The sequence below is a fragment of the Stegostoma tigrinum genome, chromosome 7 (genome assembly GCF_030684315.1).
Source record: "Stegostoma tigrinum isolate sSteTig4 chromosome 7, sSteTig4.hap1, whole genome shotgun sequence".
In the NCBI taxonomy this organism is placed as follows: domain Eukaryota; kingdom Metazoa; phylum Chordata; class Chondrichthyes; order Orectolobiformes; family Stegostomatidae; genus Stegostoma; species Stegostoma tigrinum.
Genome location: NC_081360.1, coordinates 28,338,321 through 28,364,563, shown reverse-complemented (window position 1 = coordinate 28,364,563; position 26,243 = coordinate 28,338,321). Strand labels below are relative to the sequence as shown.

General features: G+C 39.9%; 1 protein-coding gene across 7 annotated transcripts in view; it reads right to left on the bottom strand.

Annotated features, from left to right (window-relative positions):
• LOC125454004 (diacylglycerol kinase beta) overlaps nt 1-26,243 on the bottom strand; it is a 505,848-nt gene that overhangs the window by 383,160 nt on the left and 96,445 nt on the right. For 5 of the 7 annotated variants that reach the window (XM_059647135.1, XM_048534235.2, XM_048534238.1 and 2 more), the window contains exon 4: nt 24,511-24,587. The exons of 1 other annotated variant lie outside the window; for it this stretch is intronic. In XM_059647135.1, coding sequence (XP_059503118.1) covers nt 24,511-24,587 — 77 coding nt within the window. Of the gene's footprint in view, nt 1-24,510; nt 24,588-24,709; nt 24,785-26,243 lie in introns of those variants that run through there. One more of the 7 variants, XM_059647136.1, reaches the window with a different exon arrangement.

Below are 26,243 nucleotides of genomic sequence, written 5' to 3'. Positions count from 1 at the left end.
GGAGTTGAAATGGTTCACAACTGGGAGATGGAGTTGTTTGTTGCGAACCAAGCATAGGTGTTCTGCAAAGCAGTCCCCAAGCCTCCACTTGGTTCCCCAATGTAGATGCAGCCACAACGGGTACAGCGGATGCAGTATACCGCATTGGCAGATGTGCAGATGAACATCTGCTTGATGTGAAAAGTCATCTTGGGGCCTGGGATATGGGTGAGGGAGGTGGTGTGGGGGCAAGTGTAGCACTTCCTGCGGTTGCAGGGAAAAGTGCTGGGTGTGGTGAAGTTCGATGAGAGTGTGGAGCAGACAAGGCAGTCACAGAGAGAGTTGCCTTTCTGGAAGGCAGACAAAGGTGGGGATGGAAAAATGTCTTTGGTGGTGGGGTCGGATCATAAATGGCGGAAGTGTCAGAGGATGATGCGTTGGTGTCCGGAGATTAGTATGTGAAGACGAGGGGGATTTTGTTTTGGCAGTTATTGCGGGGACGGAGTGTGAGGGATGAGTTACGGGAAATGCAGGAGACATGGTTGAGGGTATTCTCGACCACTGTGGGGGGGATGTTGCGGTCCTTGAAGAACGAAGACATCTGGAATGTCCTTGAAGAATGAGTAAAATATCACATCAGATAGGTGACATCTCTGTACAGGCAGCGTCTGCTTAGTGTTGCACTAGAATGCCAGTGTTCAAGCGAACTGGAATGTGCCTTGACCCCACACCTTCACACTCAAAGTCAAGCATGCTATGAAGAGTGTCACAAGTGAGACTGCAACGACGCAAGAGGCGTAACACTCCTTTCACTTTTGAAAAAGGAAATGGTTTTGTCTCATTATTATTAACCAACATGATGGCTCCTTTGAGAGAACATGTATTAATTAGTACAAAATGCACTGATACGGGTTTATTTGATAACAAACTAGAAATATCAAAATAGACATCAAACACTGAGCATTTTTGCCATTTACTTAACCATGAAATGCAAAGCTTAATTGTGGCAGCCCCAAGATTTCAAAGATTGAAATTGACGAACAAGAATCAAACCTTCTTTAATTTTTACTGCTTAGTACGACATCAAACAACACAGGAACACCCTAACAGTCAACAAGAATATGAAACAATAGAAGCAAAAGTATGCCAAATAAAACTTTGAGCTTATTCCACTCAACATTATCAAGACTGAACCCTATCTTCCAGAATTCACTCAGTAACCCCCATAACTCCCTACAGACCAACAGCACAACATTTTGTAAGAAGAAATTTCCCTTTATCTCAGTCTGAAATGATTGGTACGTTATGGTGAGGCTGTGTCCATGTCCTCCATTTTCCCAGTGAGGTGAAACAATTTCATGTCTCCACCCTGTCAATTCACCTCAAAATCTTGGACATCTCAATGAGATCATGTCTCATTTTACCAAACCATAGAACACTGGCCCAACGAACTCAGCCTCTCAAGATCAGCCAGCCTTCTCCTCACAGGAACCAATTTAATTAGCCTTCACCATATATCTCCAATGCAAACATGTCCTTATTTAAATATGGAGACCAGAACTGCACACTGTACTTCAGATGGGTTCTCACCAATACCCTGTATAACTGAAGCAAGGCTTCAGTGTACTCTTATTCTTGTCTCAATTTCCTTGCAATAAAGGAAAACATGACATTTGCCATTGTAAGATAACAAAGTGTGGGGCTGGATGAACACAGCAGGCCAAGCAGCATCTTAGGAGCACAAAAGCTGACATTTTGGGCCTAGATCCTTCATCAGGTGAAGGGTCTAGGCCCGAAATGTCAGCTTTTGTGCTCCTAAGATGCTGCTTGGCCTGCTGTGTTCATCCAGCCCCACACTGTTTCTTGGATTCTCCAGGATCTGCAGTTCCCATGATGTCAGATCACATTTGCCATTGTAACTGTTTTAATGTGACTGTATGCTAATTTTTCATGTTCCTTCAACAGACAAAGCCTAGTTTCTTCCACCTAAATTGCATTACCAGATAGTATGAATGCATTCATCTCAATAGCTTCATCGAAGTCATCAATGAAGGTTTAAAGTAGGTGAGCAAGACTATTTTAGCACAGCGGTAGTGTCCACATATCCAGGCAAGATGGTCCAGCATCAGGTCCAACTACATTGGTGAAATAACATTTTTTTAAAAAAAAGGCAAGGTTCTACAGGTCCTGTCAGGTAGGGGTTCATATGATATTAAACATCAAGGCTCACACCTATGAGGGCCCTGGGCTCACTGGCCGGACAAACAATCAATCTTGACGGTTTGTTCCAACTGCAGCCAATTGAGCATGCAAATCATCATGACCAGCAGGGCATTCACACAACGCATATTCTAGTTCTGGACAGGGACAATCACTGGCTGAGAAAGATGTGCCAGACTCCCCAGTTCCTCCTCCTCATCCTACTTCATGCACAGTTGCGGTTCTGAAACTTGGGGAGCTCATGGCTGTTGCTTTCTTCACTTTGGACCTCACTGGCAGCTGCTAGAGCACAAGGTATGGTAAAGCACCCAGCACTTCATTTCTAAAGTTAGTTTACCCCTAGGAGGTCCTTCAAAGCACCTTCACTCAATTGTGTAGGCCTCAGTTGGGATATTTTTCTCGAAAACTGCTTCCCTTGATAGTGCGTAGATATTCAACTAGTTGTTCTGGTGTAAAACCGGTAATTAAATAGACACAAACGTCCATAATTTCTACAGTACCCAACAATCTAATGGGGTCTTAAAGCAATGAGCAAGTTCAGTATCCAAAATTTCATACATATTTCTGTTCTTTATTAAAATAAAAAGTTTTTTTCTGCAACAATAGCTAAATTTACATTGAGTAGCTGATATTATCAGTCAGGCGTAAGTAAAGGAATTACCATGGGGATGTCAATTACTTGCAGAGTATAACCCATTCAGGGACTTTTGAAACCTTTGCTGTTTAGTCAGTTGTATTTGATCCATCAAGGTCGGTTTCATTCAGACATCTGACTTTTCCAGTTGCACCATTAGCTGGATCCATAACATTACTGAGTCCAGATATTAATAAAGGCTCTTAATAACCAATTAATTGTGCTTTTTTCTGATATGTAACTTGTTTCTGCTGTGAAGACAGTCTTTGTTCAAAATCTTTGCCATCTCCTCACGCTCCATGAAAATTTCTCCCAGTTTACTGATAAGCAATTAAACACTCACTTTGGCACTTGTGTTTTCATATACGTGTAGATGTGTCACAACCACTCCATGGTACTAAATTAATTTTCTGGAATTAGGTAGTTTAGTGCAAATCAAGCACCAAAGCTTTCGACTGAGCTGCTCTGGGTATTTTAATTTTCAGTGCTAGAGTGTGTCCTCGCATACAGTTATTCAACCAAGTAGGGTGTCTATCAGGGTTTGTATTCTCAGAGAATGACATTCATCATTGTCTCACCCCACCAAATGGGAAAGTACCTTGAATAAAAAGAACATTCCTCAGAAACTGCTCCCTGTTTAAATGGAATCGATTAAGAACATCTTGATCCTAATGTTGATCACTCATAATTGAAGCTGAGACACAGGTAGATTGTGTGGGCCTCAGAGAATCAAGGAACATGGAGAGTGGGTGTGAGAATTTAACTGTAAACCAGGATCAGTAATGATAGAACTGGATGATGGAGTGGGCGTGATGGCTATATGGTCTCCTTGTGCTACCAGCTTTTATGTATTTGTGTTAGAATGGTAAGAGGTATTACAGAACAATTTAATCATGGAATGTTGTGACTATTGTAACCCATACATGCTGATATTTGTGACAATTTATTGAATCGTCTCAAACACAACTACAGTGAATGCAGATACGATTAGCGATGAAAAATCACCGTAAGGATGCAATTAATGTTGGGTTTAATGATGTTCACTGCATTTTGATTAGAACAACTTTTCAAAGTCTTCATGGTATTTGAACTAAAAGAATGAGTTAAATTGAAACTTAAAGCAAAATACCATGTCGGCTGAAAGTAATGCTGGAAAAACTCTGGGTTCAGCTACATCTGTGAGGTGACATGAAGTCCAGTACAGCCGTTCTTCATAATTATTTGGGTGGCAAGTGACTCAGTGGTTAGCTCTGCTACCTCACAAGGCCAAAGACTTGGGTTTAATTCCACCTGTGGGTGGCTGTATGGGGGCTGTACACTCTTCCTATTGACTGTGTAGGGTTCCTCCAGATGCTCCAGTTTCCTCTCACAATCTATGGATATGCAGGTCAGATCGGCTGGCTGTGCTCAATTGCCCATAGGGTACAGGGATGTTCAGATTAGGTGGAATATCCATTGGAGAATGCAGGGTTACAGGAATATGGTAGGTGGTGGATCTGGGTGGGATGCTCTTCCAAGGGTCAATGTGGACTTGATGGGTCAAATGGCCTGCTTTCACACTGTAGGGATTCTATAACTAAATAAGTGTAATCTTCCGTATCTGAATTAATACAATGCAATGGCGCAACATCGAAGGCCGAAGGGCCTGTTCTGCGCTGTACTGTTCTATGGCAGGGCTATAAAATATCAAATTTAATGCAGATATAATCATTTATATTGAAATGGCTGTATGGTAATAGCTTCGTATCAGAGTGTGCTGGAAATTAAATATTTCCTAAGAATTCACACAGATTACAAGTATTTTTACGAATTTGAAAGATAAAGTTACGTATTACAGTCAGTACTTCTCCAAAATGATAAATTTGGGACAGGAGGGTGTTTTGGAATCTGAGTGCCAATATACTCACTTCAGAATATAAAATTTGGAACAAACAGAGTCAAAATACGCTACATTAAAATGCGACAAAGGACATGCAAAACTGGCAGTTATTAAGCAATTCATAGCCCTAAGCCGTCAAAATCAGCTTAATATTCAAAGAATTTTTGTTTATAAATATCAGTTTATAATGTCAATAATGCAGGACCAGGGAGGGGTGTAGGGGTAGTGAGCATGAGACCGTGACAATGTAGTATTGTATTATATCGGGCAGTTCAGGGAAAGAACAGCTAAATCAGTGTTTAAGTTCAGTTCGTGAATCTTTTAAAACCAGGAGTGTTTGATTAGAAAATTGCAGGTTACTTAAAAGTTGTGAAATTCAAGGCTCTCAGTTTCTTGAGTTTTAATCAAAGCCTCTACAGTTTACAGGAAAGAACTGGGAAAAATCAGTTAAGTTGAACTTAAAAGATTTGATGAGAGGCATAATGTCTCTGGATTTAAGTCGTTGTAATGGATAGTGTCTGAAAACAAGGTTTGTTTGACTGAGTTTTAGAAGATCTTTTAAAGAGTGCTTTAGATAGCTTGGTTTATTTCTTTCTTTCTTTTGTACAATAAACATCTGCTCTGTTGTTAAAATGAAATCTGCTGTCTTGTGTGAGACGATGTCTCAGTAACTGACCATAACATTAATTAAAAAGAAAGTGATCCATCAAGGTCAGTTTCATTCAGAGATCTGACTTGTCCAGTTGGACAATTAGCTGGATCCATAACATTACTGAGTCCAGATATTAATAAAGGCTCTTAATAACTAATTAAGCTTTATTTCTGATATGTAACTTGTTTCTGCTGTGAAGACAAGCAGTTTTTGTTCAAAATCTTTGTCATCTCCTCATGCTCCATGAGCATTTCTCGCATTTACTGATAAGCAATTAAACACTTACTTGGGCATTTTTGTTTTCATATACTTGTAGAAACTCTTATAACCTATGTATCTACTTTTGTGTGGCTGGTTCATCCATTTTATTACAAGTGTTTCATACATTTGGGTAAGGAACCTTTCATGATTGAGGTGTCAGTGGGGGAGCAGTTTGGGGCCAGTGAACATAATTCTATTAGTTTTAAAAAAGTGATGGAAAACGATAGAACGGACCTAAACGTTGAAGTTCTAAATTGGAGGAAGGCTTATTTTAACAGTATTAGGCAACAACTTTCCAAATTTGGTTGGGGGCAGATGTTTGCAGGGGACAGCTAGAAAATGGGAAGCATTCAAAATTGAGATAACAAGAGTCCACAGACAGTACATTCCTGTTAAAGTGAAGTGCAAGGCTGATAGGTGTAGGGAATGCTGGATGACGAGAGAAACTGAGGTTTGGTTAAGAATAAGAAAGAAGTATATGTCAGGTATAGACAGCAGAAATCGAGTGAATCGTTAGAAGAGTGTAAAGGCAGTGTACTCGAGAGGAACATCAGGAGGGCAAAATGGTGACATGAGATAACTGGTAAATCTGAAGGAAATTTTACAAATGCCTTAAGGGCAAAAGAGTAACAAAGAGAATAGGGCCCCTTAAAGATTAGCGAGGCCACCTACGTGTGGAAGCGCAGGAGATGGGTGGAGATAGTAAACTAGTATTTTGCACCCCTGTTTACTGTGCAGAAGGATATAGAAGGTAGAATGCTTGAGGAAATAATGACATCTTAAAATATGTAAAAATGGATAACTCCCCAGGACCTGATCAAGTGTACCCTAGAACTCTGTGGTAAGCTAGGGAAGTGATTGCCAGACCCCTTTCTGAAGCATTTGTGTATCATTGTATAGACACAAATGAGGTGCCAGAAGACTGGAAGTTGGTGAACATTGTGCCATCATTTAAGAAAAGTGACAAAGAAAAGCCAGGGAACGATAGGCATGTAAGCCTGATATCAGTGGAGAGCAATTTGTTGGGCAGAATTTACATTTTTTGGAAAGTCAAGGAATGATTAGGGATAGTCAGCATGACATTCTTCATTGTGAATAGTGTCACACTAACTTGCTTGAGTTTTTTGAAGAATTAACAAGGAGGATTGATGACAGCAGAGCAGTGGATATGATCTACATGGACCTCAGTAAGGTGTTTGTTGTCCCTTGAGGAACCTTGTCAAAGTGTAGAGCTGGATGAACACAACAGGCCAGGTAGCAGAGGAGCAGGACAGTTGACATTTCAGGTCTGGACCCTTCTGAGCTTTACTGCTCCTCTGATGCTGCCTGGCCTGCTGTGTTCATGCTGCTCTACACCTTGTTATCTCAGGCTCCAGCATTCGCAGTTCCTACTATTCCTCGAGAGAGATTGGTTGGCAAGGTTAGATCACACGGAATACAGTCAGAAATAGTCACTTTGATACAGAACTGGCTCAAAGGTAGGAGACAGACAGTACACTGGTGCAGGGTTGCTTTTCAGACTAGAGGCCTGTGATCAGCAGTGTGCCACACAGATTGGTGCTGGGTCCACTGCTTTTCATCATTTATACAAAGGACTTGAATGTGAACATAGGAAGTATGGTTAGCAAGTTTGCAGATGACACCAAAATTGGAGGTGTAGTGGACAGCAAAAAAGTTTACCTCAGAGTACAATGGGATCTTGATCGCATGGGCCAATGGGCTGAGGAGTGGCTGATGGAGTTTAATTTAGAAAAATGTGAGGTGCTGCAATTTGGAAAGGCATATCAGGGCTGGACTTATACACTTATTGATAAGGTCCTGGTGAACAAAGAGACCTTGGAATGAAGGTTCTTAGTTCCTTCAAGGTGGACTCCCAGTTAGAAAGGATAATGAAGGCGACATTTGGTATGCTTGCCTATATTGGTCAGTACAGAGAGTACTGGAGTTGGGAGGTCATATTGCAGCTGTAGAGGGCATTGGTTAGGCCACCCTTGGAATACAGCGTGCAATTCTGGTCTCCCTGCTATAGACTGTTGTGAAATTTGAAAGGGTTTAGAACAGATTTAAAAGGATGTTGCCTGGGTTGGAGGGTTTGAGGTAAATGAGAAAGGCTGAACAGGTTGGAGCTGTCTTCCCTGGACTGTCAGAGGCTGAGGGGTGACCTTATAGAGGTGTATAATATCATGAAGGGCATGGATAGGGTGAATGGCCAAGGTCTTTTCCCCAGGGTGCAAGAGTCCAAACCAGAGGGCATAGGTTTAAGATGAGAGGAAAAATAAAATTAAACGGGCCATTAGGGGCAACTTTTTCACGCAGAGGGTGGTGTGTGTTTGGAATGAGCTGCCGGAAGAAGTTGTGAAGGCTGTAGGCTGGTACAATTATAACATTTAAAAGGCATCTGGATGGGTATACAAATAGGCAGGATTTAGAGGGATATGGCCAAATATTGGGAAATGGGGCTAGACTAACTTAGGATATCTGGTCAACATGGACGAGTTGAACTGAATGGTCTGTTTCCATGCTGTACTGCCCTATGATTCTATGACTATTGTGTTCTTGATTAGTTTACACCCTAGTATTGTTATCCATTTTTTAAAAAAAAAATCAAATTTTGGCTGCCCATTCCAGGTTTCTAAAATTCTCCCAAACCTCAGGTTCACCACCACTCTTCATAACATAAGACGTCTAATAACTAACTCACTACAGTTTTGTTCTGCAGCACATTTTTGTCAGAAATGTTGAATCATTGCATTTCCCAGATCCCACTTTTAGTTCAAAACCTTGCCACACCTCAAGTTGTTCACTTTGTCAGTTTGCTGATCCCAGCTCGGCTCCAGTGGAGCCTATCCCACCAAAACAGCTCACTTTCCCCAGCACCAGTGCTCCATGAGCCTTTCCATTCCACTCTGAGCTATGTTTAATTTTTTTATCTGCTTGAGCCTATTACAATTTGCACATGGTTTACAAATAGGAAAAGCTAGATTGGTCAGTTCTTTCTTCCCACCTGTCGTTTTTGTTTGTTGACATGCTCATAAAACACAAAAAATGTTCTTTTAATGGAATTCAGTAGATATACTGAGGGAAAAACTTGTTCATGCAGAGCCACCAGCTCAGTTCCAGGGGTAAGAGGCACCACGGCAATTACCTGCATAAATCAAGCGTGTACTGTTTAAAAAATGCTGAGTAACAAAGGACCAACTAGTCTGTGTAGAGTTCTGTTGGTTTAATTGCTACATGATTAAGGCATTCTGTATGCACCCAGGCAACTACTGCAAGGATTGGTGTTGGGTCTAACTGTTGTTCGTCATAGTTTGTGCATGTCACCAAAATTGGTGGTATTGTGGACTGGGAAAAAAGTTATCTAAGGGTACGTCAGGATCTTGATTAACTAGACCAGAGGACTGAGGAACGGCAGATGAAGTTAAATTTAGATAAATTTGAGGTGTTGCACTTTGTTGAGACAAACCAGAGCAGAGCTTACACAGTTAAGGGTAGGGCCCTGGGAAGTGTTGTTGAACACAGAGATCTAGGGGTGCAAGTACGAAGTTCCTAAAGTAATGTTGCAGATAGACAGTGTGATGGTGAAGATGGCGTTGGCACACTTGCCTTCATTAGTCAAAGCATTGAGTACCAGCATTGGGACATTATGTTACTGATGCACAAGACATTGGGAAGGCCACATTTGGAAAATGGCGTACAATTCTGGCTACCTTGTATAGGAAGGATGTTATTAAACTGGAAAGATAAACAAGGATGTTACCAAGACTGAAATATTTCAGACATGAGGGGAGGCTGGATAGGCTGGGGCTATTATTCCTGGAGCATAGGAGACTGAGCGAGTGACCTTATACAGATTTATAAAATCATAAGGGACACAGAAAAGGTGAATAGCAAAGATCTTTTCCATGGGTTAGGGGAGTCTAAAACTAGACGGCATAGATTTAAGGTGAGAGGAAAAAGATTTAAAGGACCAGAGGGGCAACTTCTTCACACAGAGGATGGTGCATATATGGAATGAGCTGCCAGAGGAAGTAGTAGGGTCAAGCACAATTACAACATTTAAAAGACATTTAGACATGATAGGAAAGGCATAGAGGAATATAGACCAAATGCAGGCAAATGGGACTAGTCTAGCTTTGAAAAACTGGGTCTGCATGGATGAGTTGGGCCAAAGGGTCTGGCTTTGTGCTGTATGACTAAGACTCAGTAATCTACTGGGAGAGCCAAAGGAAAGCCATCAACCGGTGGCAAAAAGTATGGTAAACTCTCCACACAATCCTGATCCCCCAGCCCAAGTCATGCTGCTGTTCTCGTACGACTATGCTATTCGGTTCACATTGTTTTTAGGTCACTTTGGCCTGTTCAGTGAAACAGAGCACACACTTAAGACACACTGGAGTGCAGCCACAGAAATCTTGTGACGTAAGAGACGTTGATAGTTCAATATCAATAAAAACACACAAACCTGATAACAAGGGTTCATTCTTGGGAACCTTTCCCTCTAGTTTAAATAGCCTGCTTCATGTTCTTCAAAATAAACACAATGACAGATTGGAACTAGCCACATGCCTTTCTTTTTTATCCCATAGCATGTATTAGGATATAAGAAACCACCACTTCAATTAAGTACCACAAGACAACTGACCAAAGGTATCTGCCAATTTCAGATTTAGGAGCAGCAGAGTCACAAGAGTGAGGTGAATCACTGCTCACTGATTCTTCTTGCTCTGATGTACGACATCCAGGAGTTCTGTGACTATGTAAAGACTGGATTCAAATCATGCACAAGTAATCCAGTTCTGGGGTGCAGGAGAGTTTTGAAGTTGTAATGATGTCTGAGATATTTTTCAACAGTAATTTTAAGCTTTCAAATAAATGTGATCCACATGACAATAGGTTAACCCACAGTGTCTGACAAAGTGACAAATTATTCTTCTATCATGTGAAAGGAGTCGGAACAAATGACTCTAAAAAGCAAAATACTGCAGAAGCTGGCAAACCGAAATAAAAACAAAGTTATGGAAGTATCTGCCAGATCAGTTAAGCAGTTATGGAAAGATTTAGTGTGCCTGCATTTTAAGTTTACACAGACTGAGAGCTGTGTTGTGGGCACTGTCCTTCCTAAAAAGCCCAATATCTGGTCATGCTGGAAAAATGTAAAATAGTTGTTGTGGCTTTTTTCTTCATAAATGCTCCATATGGGGTGGTAGTGGTGGGGGGGGGGGGGGGGGGGAGGAATTAATAATTACATCCTTTATAGATAGAATGTGACATTCCTGGTTTTCAGAACATGAAAAATTTCACTAGTTCACCAAGTATTGAATTACAGACCTTGAAGCATACGGCATAATAATAGATAAAATGTTACATTTGGAACAGCTTGCTATCACGTACAGAGGAGGTCACTGACATTTATTGCCATTATATATTATATTTATAAAATGTTTTGCAAAGCAATAATGTAATCCAGCTTTTACTTATGGCAATATCAGTGAAAAATATTTTTTTGAGTGCACTCCACAAAGAGAAAAGGTCTCCGGAATACATCGAGTTTGTACCAAATTTTGCAACTATTGCCTTGTGCATGCAGCTGAAATAATATTTAATACTGGCTTCTGAACTTGAAAAATCCACAATATACAATTACAAATACTTAAAGAGCCTCATCTTAAATACTTAAGTTGCTGCGTTGTATGGATTGACAGCTTTTTAACCTGTCTATTTCCCACCTTTTAAGCTTCTGATATTACTTCTTCACCTTTCTGAAGCAGAAAACAATGCCTCTCATCATCAGGCCATTGCATACAGTTTTGTCAGCCAGTTGTAAATTTGGCGAGATCCAGTCTGCTAAAATCAAAGCACAAAATATTCACTTATTACCTGCTTCCGATGCAATATTTTGGGCGGCACAAGTAGAAGCCCCGATGCTTCCTGTCGTGAGGAATGAAGGATGCCTATGTGTAGCATCAGAAATATTTATAGAAATATTTATCATGTGCAGTTCTGGCTGCCACACTACAGGATGGATGTGGAGGCTTTGGAGAGGGTGCATAAGTATTTTGCAAGCATTTTGCCTGGATTGGTTGGACCAACTTAGTTTGTTTTCATTAGCATTTCGAGGCTGAGGGTGATCTGCTTGAAGTATATAGAATTATTAGAGGCATGATAGGGTGGATAATCTTTGTCCCAATGATAAATTTTGGCAGAAGTTTAAGATGAAGGGGAAAAATTTAAAGTAGATGTGCTAGGAAAGTTTTATTTTACACAGAGGGTGATAGGTGCAAGCAACATGCTGCTGGGGAAGGGGTGGGGGCAGGAGTAGAAGCAGATATGTGAGCTGGGTCAGTACAGACATGATGGGCTGAAGGGCCTGTTTCTTTGCTATGCTAAATAGTACTTTGCATATATGTCTCCCCTATTTTGATGTAAAGCAGCCATCAAGCAAGGTTATTAGTGCTTGGACTGAAATCCTCTGAATAAATTACATAAAATTATTTTAATTATACACGCTGACGATCATAGGTTCATGATTTTCAGACTGGTCTTAAGGAGAATATTCTGCTGATATTCATATACAAATAGTGATGTTGTCCTTCACTAAACAACAGTTGATAGTTCCTACAATCCATACTCTTGCTGTACCGCAAACACCTCAAGTAACGTATTTTGAAGTTGTCATTTTATTTTGAAACACAAACACAAAATCCAGGAAAATCCAAAACACAAGCGTGACAGCACATGTGGCGGGGTAAACAGAATTAACAGCAGGTTCAATTAATTTTTAATGTACCATCTCATTTGGATTCATTTTTCCAGCACCAATTTGTAGTCATAGAGCCATAGAATCTCTCAGTATGGAAAAAGACACTGGCCCAACTAGTCCACAGCGACCATGTTCCCAAAATAAGTCACACTTGCCTGGGTTTGTCCCATATTCCTTCAAACTGTTCCAATTCATGTACTTATCGAAATGTTTTCCAAACATTGTACCTGTAGCTACATCCACCACTTCCTCTGGCAGTTCAATCCAAACACTAATCACTCCCTGTGATAAAATGTTGCACCTCATGTCCTTTTTAAAAATGTTCTTTCACCTTAAAAATATCCATTGGTTTTAAAATACCCCATATTATGGAAGAGACACATACCATTTACCTTTTCTATACCCCTCATAATTTTATAAACCTCAATAAGGTCACCCCTCAACCTTCTACACTTCTATGAAAAAGGTCCCAGCCTATCCAACTTATTTTTTGTAACTCAAACTCTCCGCTCCCTGCAACATCCTGGTAAATTTTTTTCTGAACCTTTTTCAATTTAATAATAATAATATCCTTCAAGAACTGGATACAGTATTCAAGAACAGGTCTCATGAACTTCTGGTAAAACCTGAACATAACCTCCTAAATCCTATACTCAAAGGTCTGAACAATGAAGGCAAGCATGCCAAGTGCCTTTTTAAGCACCCTGTGATACAAATTTCAAAGAATTATGCACCTGAAACCCTAGGTCTCTGTGTTCTACAACACTGCCTAGCCCTTAACATTAATTGTTTAAATCCTGCTCTTGTTCATTTTACCAAAAAGCTATACCTCTCATTTATCCAAATTGAACACCACCTACCATTCCTCAGTCCATTGGCTGAGTTGATCAAGATCCATTTGCGATTTTTGATAAACTTCTTGAGTGCACGCAATACCAGTTTTGGTGCCATCCGCAAACTGACGAACCACGTCTCCTAAATTATCATCCAAATCATTTAAATAAATGACAAAAGTGGACCCAGTACCAATCCTTATGGAACACTGCTAGGTACAGTCATATTGAGTAAAGTATCTCAAGCCCCAGAAAGCCTTTAGTAGGGGAAATACTATCAGTGTCATTTTTCCTGAGATGATGAGAGGCTGAAGTGCATGAAATGGTGCTTGTGAATTAGATAGACAGGTTGATAACACTAACAGTCTAGCAGTAGACAAGGCAAATGTTCGCAAGTCAAAGGTTCCCAAAACATTGGAAGTAATTTCTTTCTATCTACCTTCTCTCTTCCCCTTAACATCTTGCAAATCAGTCCTTTAACTTGTAAATTTCTGTGAACCTCACATTTTATTCTGCAATTAACTTCTATGCAGTTTAACCCTTCAGTTCTGGTAATGTACCCTGGGCTTTATGAATAGTAGTGTAGAATACAAGAGTCAGGAAATGATGGTGCACTTGTACAATAAACTGTTTAGAACCCAGCTGGAGAACTGCCAGCAGTTTGGGGCAGCACCATTTAGGAAGGATGTGAACACACTGAGTTATGCAGAGGAGATTTACAAGGGCTGGAGAACTGTGTACTGCTCTGGAATCCAAAGTACAGGGAGGATAAGAGCACATTGGATTGAGTGCTGAAGACGTTTACAAGCATGATTCCAGGGATAAGAAACTTCAGTTATGAAGACAGGTTGCAGAGGTTGAAGCTGAATGCAAGTCAAGGCAATGCAACGTCTGACAGAAGTTTTCAAAACCACAACGGGGCTGTGTAGAGGAGACAGGGAGAAACTGTTCCCACTCATGAAAGGAATAAGAACAAGATGGCACAGATTTAAAGTGAGAGAGGGAGGTGGTGGAAATCACAGCTTTGGTTCAGGCCCATGATGCATTGTTCAGAGGTCCGGTGTCAGCAGGCTCGACTGAGTCATTCAAGAGGATGTTGGATGGCTGTTTAAACAGAAACCACAAACAAGGATGTGGAAAAAAGCAGGAGAATGGCAATAAGTCATGATACCAGTACAGTGCGCTGGTACAGACAAGATGGGCCAGATTACCTGTTTGTGCTGCACTGCCTCCATGATCAATAACTCCTTCCTAAAGTGTACAGCCCAGTATTGAACACCATATTAGAAACAGGCTCTTTGGTCTAACCATTCCAGGGCAAACATAATCCCAAACTAAACTAGTCCTACCTAGCTGCTCTTGGTCCAATTCCCTCCAAACCTTTCCTATTAATGTACTTATCCAGGTGTCATTTAAATGTTGCAACTGTACCCATATCCACCACTTCCTTGGGAAATTCATTCCACACTCGGACCACCCTCTATGCAAACAATTTTCCCATCATGTCCTTTTTATATCTCTCCCCTCCTGGTCTTGGAATCCCCCAGCCTATGGAAAAGACACATACCACTAACTCTATACCTCTCATTATATTTTAAAATTCTATAATGTCCCTTCTCAACCTCTTACACTGCAGTGGAAAAAAAAAAGTCCTCGCCTTTCTTTGTAATTCAAACCTGCCATCCTCCTGGTAAATCTCTTCTGAATCCACTCCAACTTAATAATATCCTTCCTATAAAGGGGTGACCAGAACTAGACAAGCATTCCAGAAGAGGCCTTACTAAAGTCCTGTACAAACCCCAACATGACTTCCCAATTCCTAAGCCCAAAGGAGTAAGCAGTGAAGGCAAGCATGTAAAAAGTCTTTTTAACCACCCTGTCGGGTAGTGGCACAAACTTCAAAAGAGTTATATACCTGCACCCCTTGGTCTCTCTGTTCTATAATACTACCCAAAGACCTACCATTAACTGTATAAATCCTACCCTTGTTTGCTGTACCAAAATGCATATCTCACACTTCTTCAGATTGAACTTCATTTGCCAATTTTCAGTCCACAACTCATTTGATCAAGATCCCTTTAAAAAAAAATTCATGAAATTCATGTGTTTTTGGAATGCCTGTTGAATTAAATGTATCAATTTAGAGTTCGTGTGACCTGCTTCAAATTCTGCTTGGCAACAAGTCTGTGCGGTCTGGTTGCGATATTGAGACAATGTAGCCCAGGCTGATTTACTGAACAGTAGACAGCACAGCTGTTCTGATAATGGATAGATAGTTTAGGCTCCAAGTTTCACAGGGAGGTTTTATAAATGTTTATTCTTTAGACTGTTTATTCAATTTCAAAATAGAATACACTTGAAGGGGGAAAGCAGAGTTAATTAGGACATACACCCAGATAAAAGGTCCACGTGATTCATACTGTCACAGAGAGGTTAAGAGTCTACAGGTAGAAATAAAAAAAGCTAAGATATCCTTGAAACTCAGAAACAAGGGCTTCTACAAGAATAAGACAGAGTAGGAGAGACAGCAGGCATCTCTGAGCTCATTGCACAGAACGCAGGTGGATCTCCTATTTGAATTAAAGTGACCAGGTTTGTAAGGCTTTCAGTAATGCTGGAAGATTGACTAGAAGCAGAAATCTCCCTGGTAACCCACGTCAAAAAAGCCAACTTGGGAATTACTCATTACCTGGTTAGAAAACCAAAACAGAAGTGATCACTTAGGAGAAAAAGTCATTTTGGACAGGTTCCTGGAAAATTAAGAAATGAAGGAAGTCTGAAGAAACTCCATATAATGCAACCAGAAGGTGGGATTTTCCTATATTGAATGTTTTCATTCATTGGTTATTAAAAAAATCTTGAAATCTGAAATCCTGTTCTATGATCCTTTCAGACAGTGAAATATCAAATTTCCCTTTTAAAGTTGGCAGCCTTGTGAGACTGCAATAACAATGTTGCCTTTTGTTTTGTTCTCAGCAGATCTGAATGTGTGGGCTCTCTATCTCACGATCTACACCAATTAAAAAAGCCATTCGTTGAGACCTCAGCACAACTCCATGTGGGCTGCTACCACTGACCTCCTGCCAATAAGGAAACTCGCCTCCTGTAACTATTCTGGCAGAGTGGCAAGACATACAGTCTTTGAATCAGGTCAGTATAGCATTTTTCTTTAAAAAAGTTATTTGGAACTTTACAAATTTGACTATTGCTGAGAAAAGCCAGAGTTCGTCAAAGTTTACATCCGGCACATATTAGGACAATTTGCAAAAATATAAATTTGTAATTGCTTTTCACCTTTATTGTAGGAAAGCGTTGATATTTTGATTTTAACTGATAGAGGCATTGTCATGGAAATTATTCAGTTAATGATGATTGACTGTTAACTATCAAGTTAAATTTTGAACCACAGCTTGACTCTGCTTTACCAAGGTAAGATCAAAAAAGGTGCGAATGATTGACTGCCACCTATTCTCTTGGGTTGGAACAGGTGCAGCATGTATACTTTCCAGGCAAAGAATAAAAGGTACCAATGAAGTTTCTAATGTACACAGCTGCACCACAAGGTTTAGTTTACCGTGCGTTCGGGTTTTTAAACAAGGTCGCGAGAGATCTAGCAACGGATCAGAGATCCTCGGTAACAGCTCAAAGTGTAGTGTGTCGGCTCCCCCTCTCTCCCTATTTATTTCAGAACCTGCTCCCCCTCCCCCTTTTCTGATGAAGGGTCTAGGCCCGAAGCGTCAGCTTGTGTGTTCCTAAGATGCTGCTTGGCCTGCTGTGTTCATCCAGCTCCACGCTGTGTTATCTTGGATTCTCCTGCATCTGCAGTTCCCATTAGCTCTCTCCAACTAAGTATATAATTTGGTTCTGCGTTCACAAAAATAGATATAAACATACAGGATTTAGTGAGAGGGAGGATTTTTAAGAAATCAGTTTTAGTTGGGAAACCTAGTGGGATTGAAGGCTGATAAATCCCCAGGGCCTGATAATCCACATCTGAGTACTTTAGGAAATGGACCTAGAAACTGCAGATACATTGGCAATCATTTTCAAAGAATTGAAAGACTCTGGAACAGTTCGGAGAGTGACTAATGTAACCCCTCTATTGAAAAAAGGGAGTTAGAGACACAACTGGGAACTATAAATCAAATTAGCCTGATGTTAATAATGGAAAAAATGATTTAATAACAGAGCACCTTGAAAACAGTGGTAGAATTAGATACATAGCACAGATTTATGAAAGGGAAATTGTGTTGAACAAATCCATTGGAATTCTTCTGGGGTGTAACATTACAGTTGATTGGTTTATTTGGACTTTTGGTTTTTGACTAAGTCCCACACAGTGTACTGAAAATGGATAGAAAACTGGTTGGCAGGCAGGAAGCAAACATGGGCTTCTTCCAAATATCAGACAGTGACTGGTGGAGTGCTGCAGGGTTCAGTACTAAGACCACAGCTATTCACAATATACACCAATGATTTAGATGATGGAACCAAATGGAATATCACCATGTTTGCAGATGACAGCAAGCTGGGTGGGATGATGAGTTACCAGTTGGATATAGATACTTCAGCGCTATTTAGACAAGCTGAGTGACTGGGCAAATGCATGGTAGATGGAGTATAACGTGGTTAAAGGAGAGTTTATTTACTCTGGTAGCAAGGAAAGCAAGGCAGATTATCTGAATGGTTGTAAATTGATATGCAATGAGACCTGGGTGCCTTCATACACCATTTGCTGAAGGTAAGCATGCAGGTAACAACAGTTGGTAAAGGCAGAAAATGGCAGGTTGGCATTCATAGTGGGAGGCTTTGAGTATAGGAACAAGGAGGTTTTGTTGCAATTATACAGGGCCTTGGTGAGACTGCACCTTGAATGTACAGGCAGTTTTGGTCTCTTTATCCAAGGAGAGATGTTTTGCTGTGGAGGGAATGTAGCAAAAGGTTTAGTAGACTGAATCCAGGGATGGCAGGGCTGATAATGAAGAGCGATTGAATCCCTTCTGTCTACACTCACTGGAGTTCAGAAGAACAAGGGGGTACCTCAGACACTTATAAAATTCTAGCAGTATTAGACAGAGTAGGTGCAGGGTGTTCCCGATGGTGGGGAGCCCATGATCGAGATCAGAGTCAAGAGGGTAGGGGAAAACCATTCAGGACTGAGATGGGCAAAGTTTCTTCACTGAGAGAATGGTGAGCCTGTGGAATTTGCTACCACAGAATGTAGCCAAGGTCAAAACATCGTACGACGTTTTGAGAACATGTCAAATCACTTCATCAGGTCACGAAAATAAAATACAAAGCAGTGAATCCCAAATGAGGCATTGGACTGCAGCAATTATCTGAGAATCTGCATCTACTCCTGCAGGGACCTACTCTAAAACAACAACAAAATTATTAGAAAAGAAAGAAAACACAAAATCAGATTACTACTTCGTAATCACTTCATTTGATGAATTGTAAAAATTTCTGATAAAACATTTTTAAAATCAGATCTATATATCTGGAATATAACTTGCCTTTTTCCTCACAGTAACGTAACTCAAGGTCTGTCAGGCAGCAGACAGAAACATACTTACAGCTGGACAATAGGACTTCTGTGACATGAGCAAATGCATTCAGTGAATATTTATCTTGTTACCTTCAATTTATTTTGCTGCTATAAGAATTGTGATTTTTGTCTGCCTTGTGCTTTTATAGGAATGTCATTGATTTTGGTACAACAGCAGAACTACTGAATGCAAAGGAGGATCCATTTCAACTTCTCTTCGTAAATGGTAAACTGGCATATAATTTGTCAGAAAATTTGAACGTGAAAATCCCACAGAAATGAGCCAACATTTGCTAAAGAGCTGAATTTTATTGAAAAAGGCCTTTATTTTGGTTATTAGAAGAGCAACTTCATTTATAGGATGTGGTTGATGAATTGACATAAAACAAGCATTTATGCCTGCCTTTCACAACCACGGGATATTCCAAAGCACTTTACATCAAAATGAGCATTTCTGAAGCCACTCCTGCTGCATCTTTCAACAATCAATTTGCGCAGGATTCTAGAAACAGCAAGGAAAAGAAAAATGGCCTTTTTTGTTTGCTTTAGGTTTTAGTTAAGAGATAAAAAAAATGCACAAGGACACAGGGGCGAACTCCCCCGCTCTTCAAATAGCACCAAGGGAACACTTACATCCATTGTGATGGTAATACTTGACAATTCACATCTCAGAATAAAACCTGGCTTGATAGATCATATTTTTAAATTTTTGCAGTTCTTTGATGGTGGTGCATCACCAAAACAGATTCACTCAATGCCAGATTTTTAAGAAAAGGTTGCCTGTAATAGGTTTATTGCACAAAATAAGTTCTTTCAAAAAAAAACTACGTAACAGTTAGAAATATTTGAATGCAAACAACAAAACAATGGTTCAATCTGTTCCCCCTACACTATCATTTTACAGATATGTGATTCCAAACAAAACTTACTCTAATCTCAAATCTGAATTTTTAATTTAGCTAACTCCTCACAGTTTACCTTCCTTGCAATGCAGAGACAATGTTACTGTTCCTGTCAGAGTCTGTTAGTACGAGCCTTTCAAAATTCTAGTGGTCTGAATTTAACTCCTCCAATCATTTGACAAGCTCTGGTAACATGGTGTGGAGCTGGATGATCACAGCAGGCCAAGCAGCATCATAGGAGCAGGAAGGCTGACGTTTCGGGCCTAGACCTTTAATCAGAAATGAAGGGTCTAGGCCCGAAACGTCAGCCTTCCTGCTCCGTTCATCCAGCTTGACACTTTGTTACCTCGGATTCTCCAGCATCTGCAGTTCCTGCTATCTCTATGCAAGCTCTGTTGCTCTACAATCCAGAAACAACTGTTCTGTTGAGGTGAATGCTTCCCTGAGCTAAAATGTTTGATTCTGCTGCCAGAAGAAATGGAACTGAACTCCTGTTTCTTCCAGATTTAGATCCTGACCTACTGCTTTGAACTCAAAACTAAACGAATGGCCTTCAGGTATTTACTCATCATAAACACAACAATATAAAAATCTAATTCATTAACACCACAGGCACATGACTGTTGTCACTTTTTCTTGGAATTAGTACAATATTTTAAATGAGTTTCTTGTCTAAATTTTAATAAATCATCACAGAACGAACCAAACTTCAGCTGGCCTTACTTGTTAGAAAACATTCTAAATTCTCACAACAGTAATGTTATAAATTTCTCATCCTATGCAACAGGTTTCAATGTGATGAAAGGTGTCATCAACAATGCTATTATGCAGTACTTGCTCCGTAATAGCCTGCATACTGACACCCAGTTTGGGTTCAATCAGAGCCACTCAGCTCCTGACCTCAATCACAGCCTCGGTTCCAACACAAAAAGCTGAATTCCCCAGGCAAGTTCAGAGTGACTGCACTCAACATCAAAGCCACGTTTAACCATGTATGGCATCAAGGAACCCAGAAATATGGAGTCAATGGCAATCACAGGAAAACTCTCTACTGGTTGAAATCATACTTGGCAACAGGAAGGTAGTTATGGTTGTTGGAGGTCAGCCATCTCAGCCCTTTAGACATTTCTGCATCTCTCCTCAGATAGTGATGCAAATGCAGCAAGACCTGGACAATATCCAAACTTAGGCTGATACGTGGCAAGTAACATTTGCATCAAACAAATGCCAAGCAATGACCATCTCAATAAGAGAGAGACAGTAGTTGACCACGTTACCATCACTGAATACTCAACTAACACATTGGGAGTCACCACAACCAAAAGCTCAACTGGACTTGCCATATGAATACAATGGTTAGAAGAGCACATTGGAGGCTAGGATTACTGCAGTGAGTAACTCAACCCTTGACTTCCAAAGCCTGCCCAGCATCTACGTGGCACAGGTCAGGAGCGTAATGGAATACATCCCACTTGACTGGATGAGTGCAGCCCCAACAATATTTAAGAAGCTTGACATCATCCTGGACAAAGCAGTTCACTTGATTGGCACCACATTCATGAGTATCCATTCCTTCCACGACTGACGCTCATTACCAACAGCGTACATTATTTACAAGATGTACTGTAGAAATTCACCCAAGCTACTTCGGCAGCACCTTCTAAACCCATGACTGCTTCCATCTAATGACACAATGTAAGCAGATATATGGGAACATGAACACCCTCCAAACCATTCCTGACTTAGAAATATAATCACTAGTGTCATTGGATCATTCCCCTTACAAATGGCATTGTAGCTCTACCTACAACATATGTACTACAGCCGTTCAAGAAGGCAGCTCGCCACCACTTCTCAAAGTCAATTAGAAATGAGCAGTAAATACTGACTCAGCCAGCACTGTCCACATCCATGACTGAATAAAAAAAATGGATGTTTTAGCTAAACAATAGTACGTCTGATAATTAACTTTGCCTGCAATACACAGCAGTATCAACTGAAAATTTACACTCAAGAGACCTGATATAAAACAAAGGATTGCATGATTCCAATCTTTAAAGAGTCAGAACTCCCACATTGAAAAGCAATAAAACCTCAGCCATACAGTTATCGCCCAATCTGTAACATGAAATATTTGAAAACTTAAGTACCACAAGAATGAGGAGTTGGCCTCACATTTCTGTAGCTTACATTACAGAAAGGCAGACTTGCAAATGACCTTTTCTTGGTGGAAACCTTGCCTGGAATATACTGTTCTGTTCAAGTTTAATAACAACAATGTCACGTAGAAAGCACCAGTGGAAGTCTTGAACTCCTTTACTCCTAGAACTACAGGGTTAAAGACATGGAGGACAACATTAACAAGTCCAGCACACCTTCGTTTGTTGAGAACAGTCCACAAATTTGCAAAATAAGTTCTACCCAAATACACCTCTACTCCATCATAATTATTACTTGCTTAATTCTCAAATGGTTGAAAATTGCTTTAGCATTGTCAATTACTAATAATTTCAAAAGGCACGCATTTCATCATGGAATCTCCCACAATATATTGAAAGCCAACTCCTGTAATGGAAAAGGACATCTGTCTATGTTGAGGGTGAATCTTGATCAAAGGCCTTCCAAAGAACTAGGGATTCAGCAAAAAAAAAACACACCCAGATGGAAATTTAAGTACTGAGAAACAAAAGAAGCCTGCAGCTAGCAGGTCAGTTGTGAAATAAAGAGCTTTTCAGTACCAAATACACTGCTCAATGACTACATGAGGCAATCTTCCCATCTTTCTTAGCACAACTGCACAGCAATGAATTATCATGGCTTCGGACACTGCTCCATTAAAAAAGAGGCCATTTCATCTAATATTAAATGCTAAAAAGGGAGTCTTTAGTGCAAAGATGCGCATACTAGGTGGATCGGCCATGCTAAATTGGCCATAGTGTTCAGGGGTGTGTGGGTTATAAGGGGATGCGTATGGATGGGATGCTCTAAGGGGCGGTGTGGGCTTGTTGGGTCAAAGGGCCTGTTCCCACACCGTAGGGAATCTAACCTAGTCTAATCTAAACAAGAGAGTGTCAAGTGGGAGCCATATCTCCTCTATTCCCTGCAAATATGTGAGAATCTGACACAGAAGACTGCAGTGAGGAAATGCAACGTCCAGAGTGGTCTTCAGGCCTGACTGCATACCACGCTGTTTAATCTATGTTCAGATTGAATACCACAATACATTATATTTGGTGACATACTATGCTTTAATCTTACTGCTACATTATTGAAGACAATTCCATGAACTCTTTCACCCAGTTCAGTACGCACTAACTTACAATTTCTCCCTTACTGGAACAACATGTAATTGGGAACTTTAACTTGGGTTTCCAAGCTGCAAAAGGGCATCTACCCAAAAATGTTAACATTTACTCATGTGCCAATTGGCAAAGCAGGACAAATATAATCCAGCCAATTACTGTTCCAATCATAAAAGATTTAGAAGATGTTGCTGACAGTGCCATCAAGCAGCACTTACTTAGTAACAACTTGTCCACAAATGGCCACTTTGAACTCTGCCAGGCATACTCAGCTTCAGATATCTGCTGATGCTTCTCAGTGTTCATTACCATCACAACTCCTGAGATATTGAAACAACCTGTGCTCATGTGAAACAAAGTGTGGACCAGATTCAGGGCTGGGTTTAGAAGTTAGAAATATCACAACTGTGTCACACAATTACCTGGCAGTAACAATCTCCTGAGAAAATCTAACAGTTTCCCTCTCACATTCAAAAACATTACAATCACTGAATTCCCCAAGTACCAATCCTGGATGTTACCATTGACTGTCCATAAATACTGTCTACACAAGAGCAGGTCAGAAGTGGAAATTTCTAGAGTGAGTAATTGAAGTCTTGATTTCCCAAAGCTTGTTCAATATCCACAACGGCAGAAGTCAGGAACATAATGAAATATTATGCACTTGTCAGGATGAGTACAGCTACATCAATACTCAAGAAGCTCAACACCATTTTGGGCAAAGCATTGCTCCCTTAAATATCCCGTTTCCAGCACTGGCTCAGTTGCAGCATCCATGTTTACCGTTGACAAAATACATCACAGCAACTTGCCAAGAGTTCGTCAACAGCACCTTCTAAATAACCTCGATCAACTAAATTACAAGTATACCTGATGACAAGCTTAGGTTACTTAACTTGGAGCAGAAGTCAAACCTGGAGGCCCTTTGGGCAATAAGGCTCCAGTATAATGTATACTACTTGAAACAGCCCTTATCTTTAAATCTTAATACCACCCAAAATTGAGAATTTTGTTGTGACACCAATCAACAGTAACTTTAATTTCTAATTAAATAAACTGTGTAATAGAAATCACAGCTGTGGTCCACTTATATAGTCTGATTTCAATAAAAAAAGTTGATTGATTTTAAGTTCTTCACAATACCACTCATTAACTAAGTTGCAAACCACTGGGCAGAAAATTAACAACAACAATCCATACTACACAAGAGCTTAAATTACTATTATAAATAGGAGAAAAAATGAAATGCAATCAATGCTATCGAGAAGAGTACAATAAAAGCATTACTTCCACATGTAATGTTGGAGAAGGATGACTTGAAGACGATCAAGATATCTCATGATTCTTAAAGCTAAACTTTATCAGTTAACTCACAGGCTACACTGCAATTTATTAAATACTTCCTACTTTCAAATATTTTGCAGGAATCAGTTATTTTGAAAGCTGTGAACGATCAGCTCTTAATGGTTAATTAAAAAACTTGCATTAGTTTTTGAAAACTACACAAAGTCAAAACAGGAAAGGAAGCTATTACCACCTGCTCAGGGTTATATTTAGACAGCACTCCATCCCCATGAAATTCGTCCAAAACATCTTTCAGTTTCTTTGTGGAATCTGTAAAAAAAAGACAAGGAGAAAATTTTAAAAAGGTATACTTACTTTTGAAATTTTGCAGTGGCATTTCTTGTCTTGACATTTCACTATTCTCAGGAGACGAAAGCACTTCATTCAATCACCTGTCATGGATCGAATACCATTTCGGCCAAGGTATTATATGGGCAAATTCACACTGTAAGAAAGTCACATTCAGATGACGTAACTATACCACCTGGGTTACATAAACCTGGATCACTTGACCTTTACAGGATCTTCTTGATTCAGTTTCCAGTGATTTCACTGAAACAAAGATTGGTCAGCATTCTGCTTGGTCAGGTTATCACCTAGGCAACATGAGCTGAATATTGTGCTGTACGTTCTGTACAGTTGTGCTGACATTAGATGTCTTATATAATAATGGAAATGCTCTGATCCAGCATCACGTTACCCAGCATTGATTAATCTAATCTAAGAAACTGAAAATGTTTTAAATCAACTGAATCCTGCATTGTATTTGATTCTAAAGAATATGTTGTCATTTTTATATTGTATTTGAATATATTGGCCAATTATTCCATCTGTGATTAAGAGCAACATTGGCTACGGCAGCTGCAGAATAATATACAAATAACACGTGTCCTCCCTACCTGGCCTAGAAATTCATTGAACTACTGAAAACACAAAGCAGCTACTAAATTGAGAATTGTTATTACATTTGCACAGCACCAAAAATAGTCCAGAGCCAACAGCCAATAGGAACAATAAGGAGCCAAATAAATACGAAGAGTGGACTCTCCCACTTACAGGCTTGTTCATCCATGTTAAACATTCATATTTAAATACCACAATCACTGACATGGAAAATTAAAAATGGATCAACAATGACTGAAACAAAAAAAAAATCACTCACACAAACTACCGCACATCCATATAATTTGGTAAGTTAACATCTTTTAGTATTGGTCAACACAAAAGATTATTTTCAATTCAGCCACATATCAGCCCATGTCAGAGATGTTATTCAGATCTTGTTGTAAGCAGATACAGACTACTTCAGTACGAGTGGTTGTGAGCAATACTGAACAAATGTATGTGAAATCTTAATAGATTGGCGCTTTTAGTTCCACTAAACGAGGCTGCCATGATAAAGTATTGTTTTGTTCTCAGCACTATCTGTACTTACATTGTTTGTAATATTTAATACAAAAGATTCCAAAAGTAGACATTTTATCAAAAGCAAACATTCCGATTTCTGACATGCTGAAGGGAAGATTCCTGATGACGTAGCTGAAGGAGGAAACTACACTGAAGAACTCCTGCAAAGTCCTGGATCTGGGGACTGACCTCCAACAACAACCATCTTTCTTTCTGCTGGGTATAACTCCAACCAGAGGAGAGATTTCACCCAAATCCAACTGAAAGAGTTTTCTCAGGCCCCTTGAAGGCACACAATCAAAAATTTTGTTGTTGTTCAGCACACGAAACCATGAGATTCTTGGAGATGTGCAGTTTTGTTGAAAATTTGTTCCAAATTTCAATAAGATAGCAATACCACCAAAGCATTTATGATGAAAACAGGCAGTGATGATATGGTCAAAGAAATCCCAAACAGCTTTTGAGAAGCTGAAAGCAATACTCATGTCAAAACTGGTCTTGGCTATCCCTGACTTCATT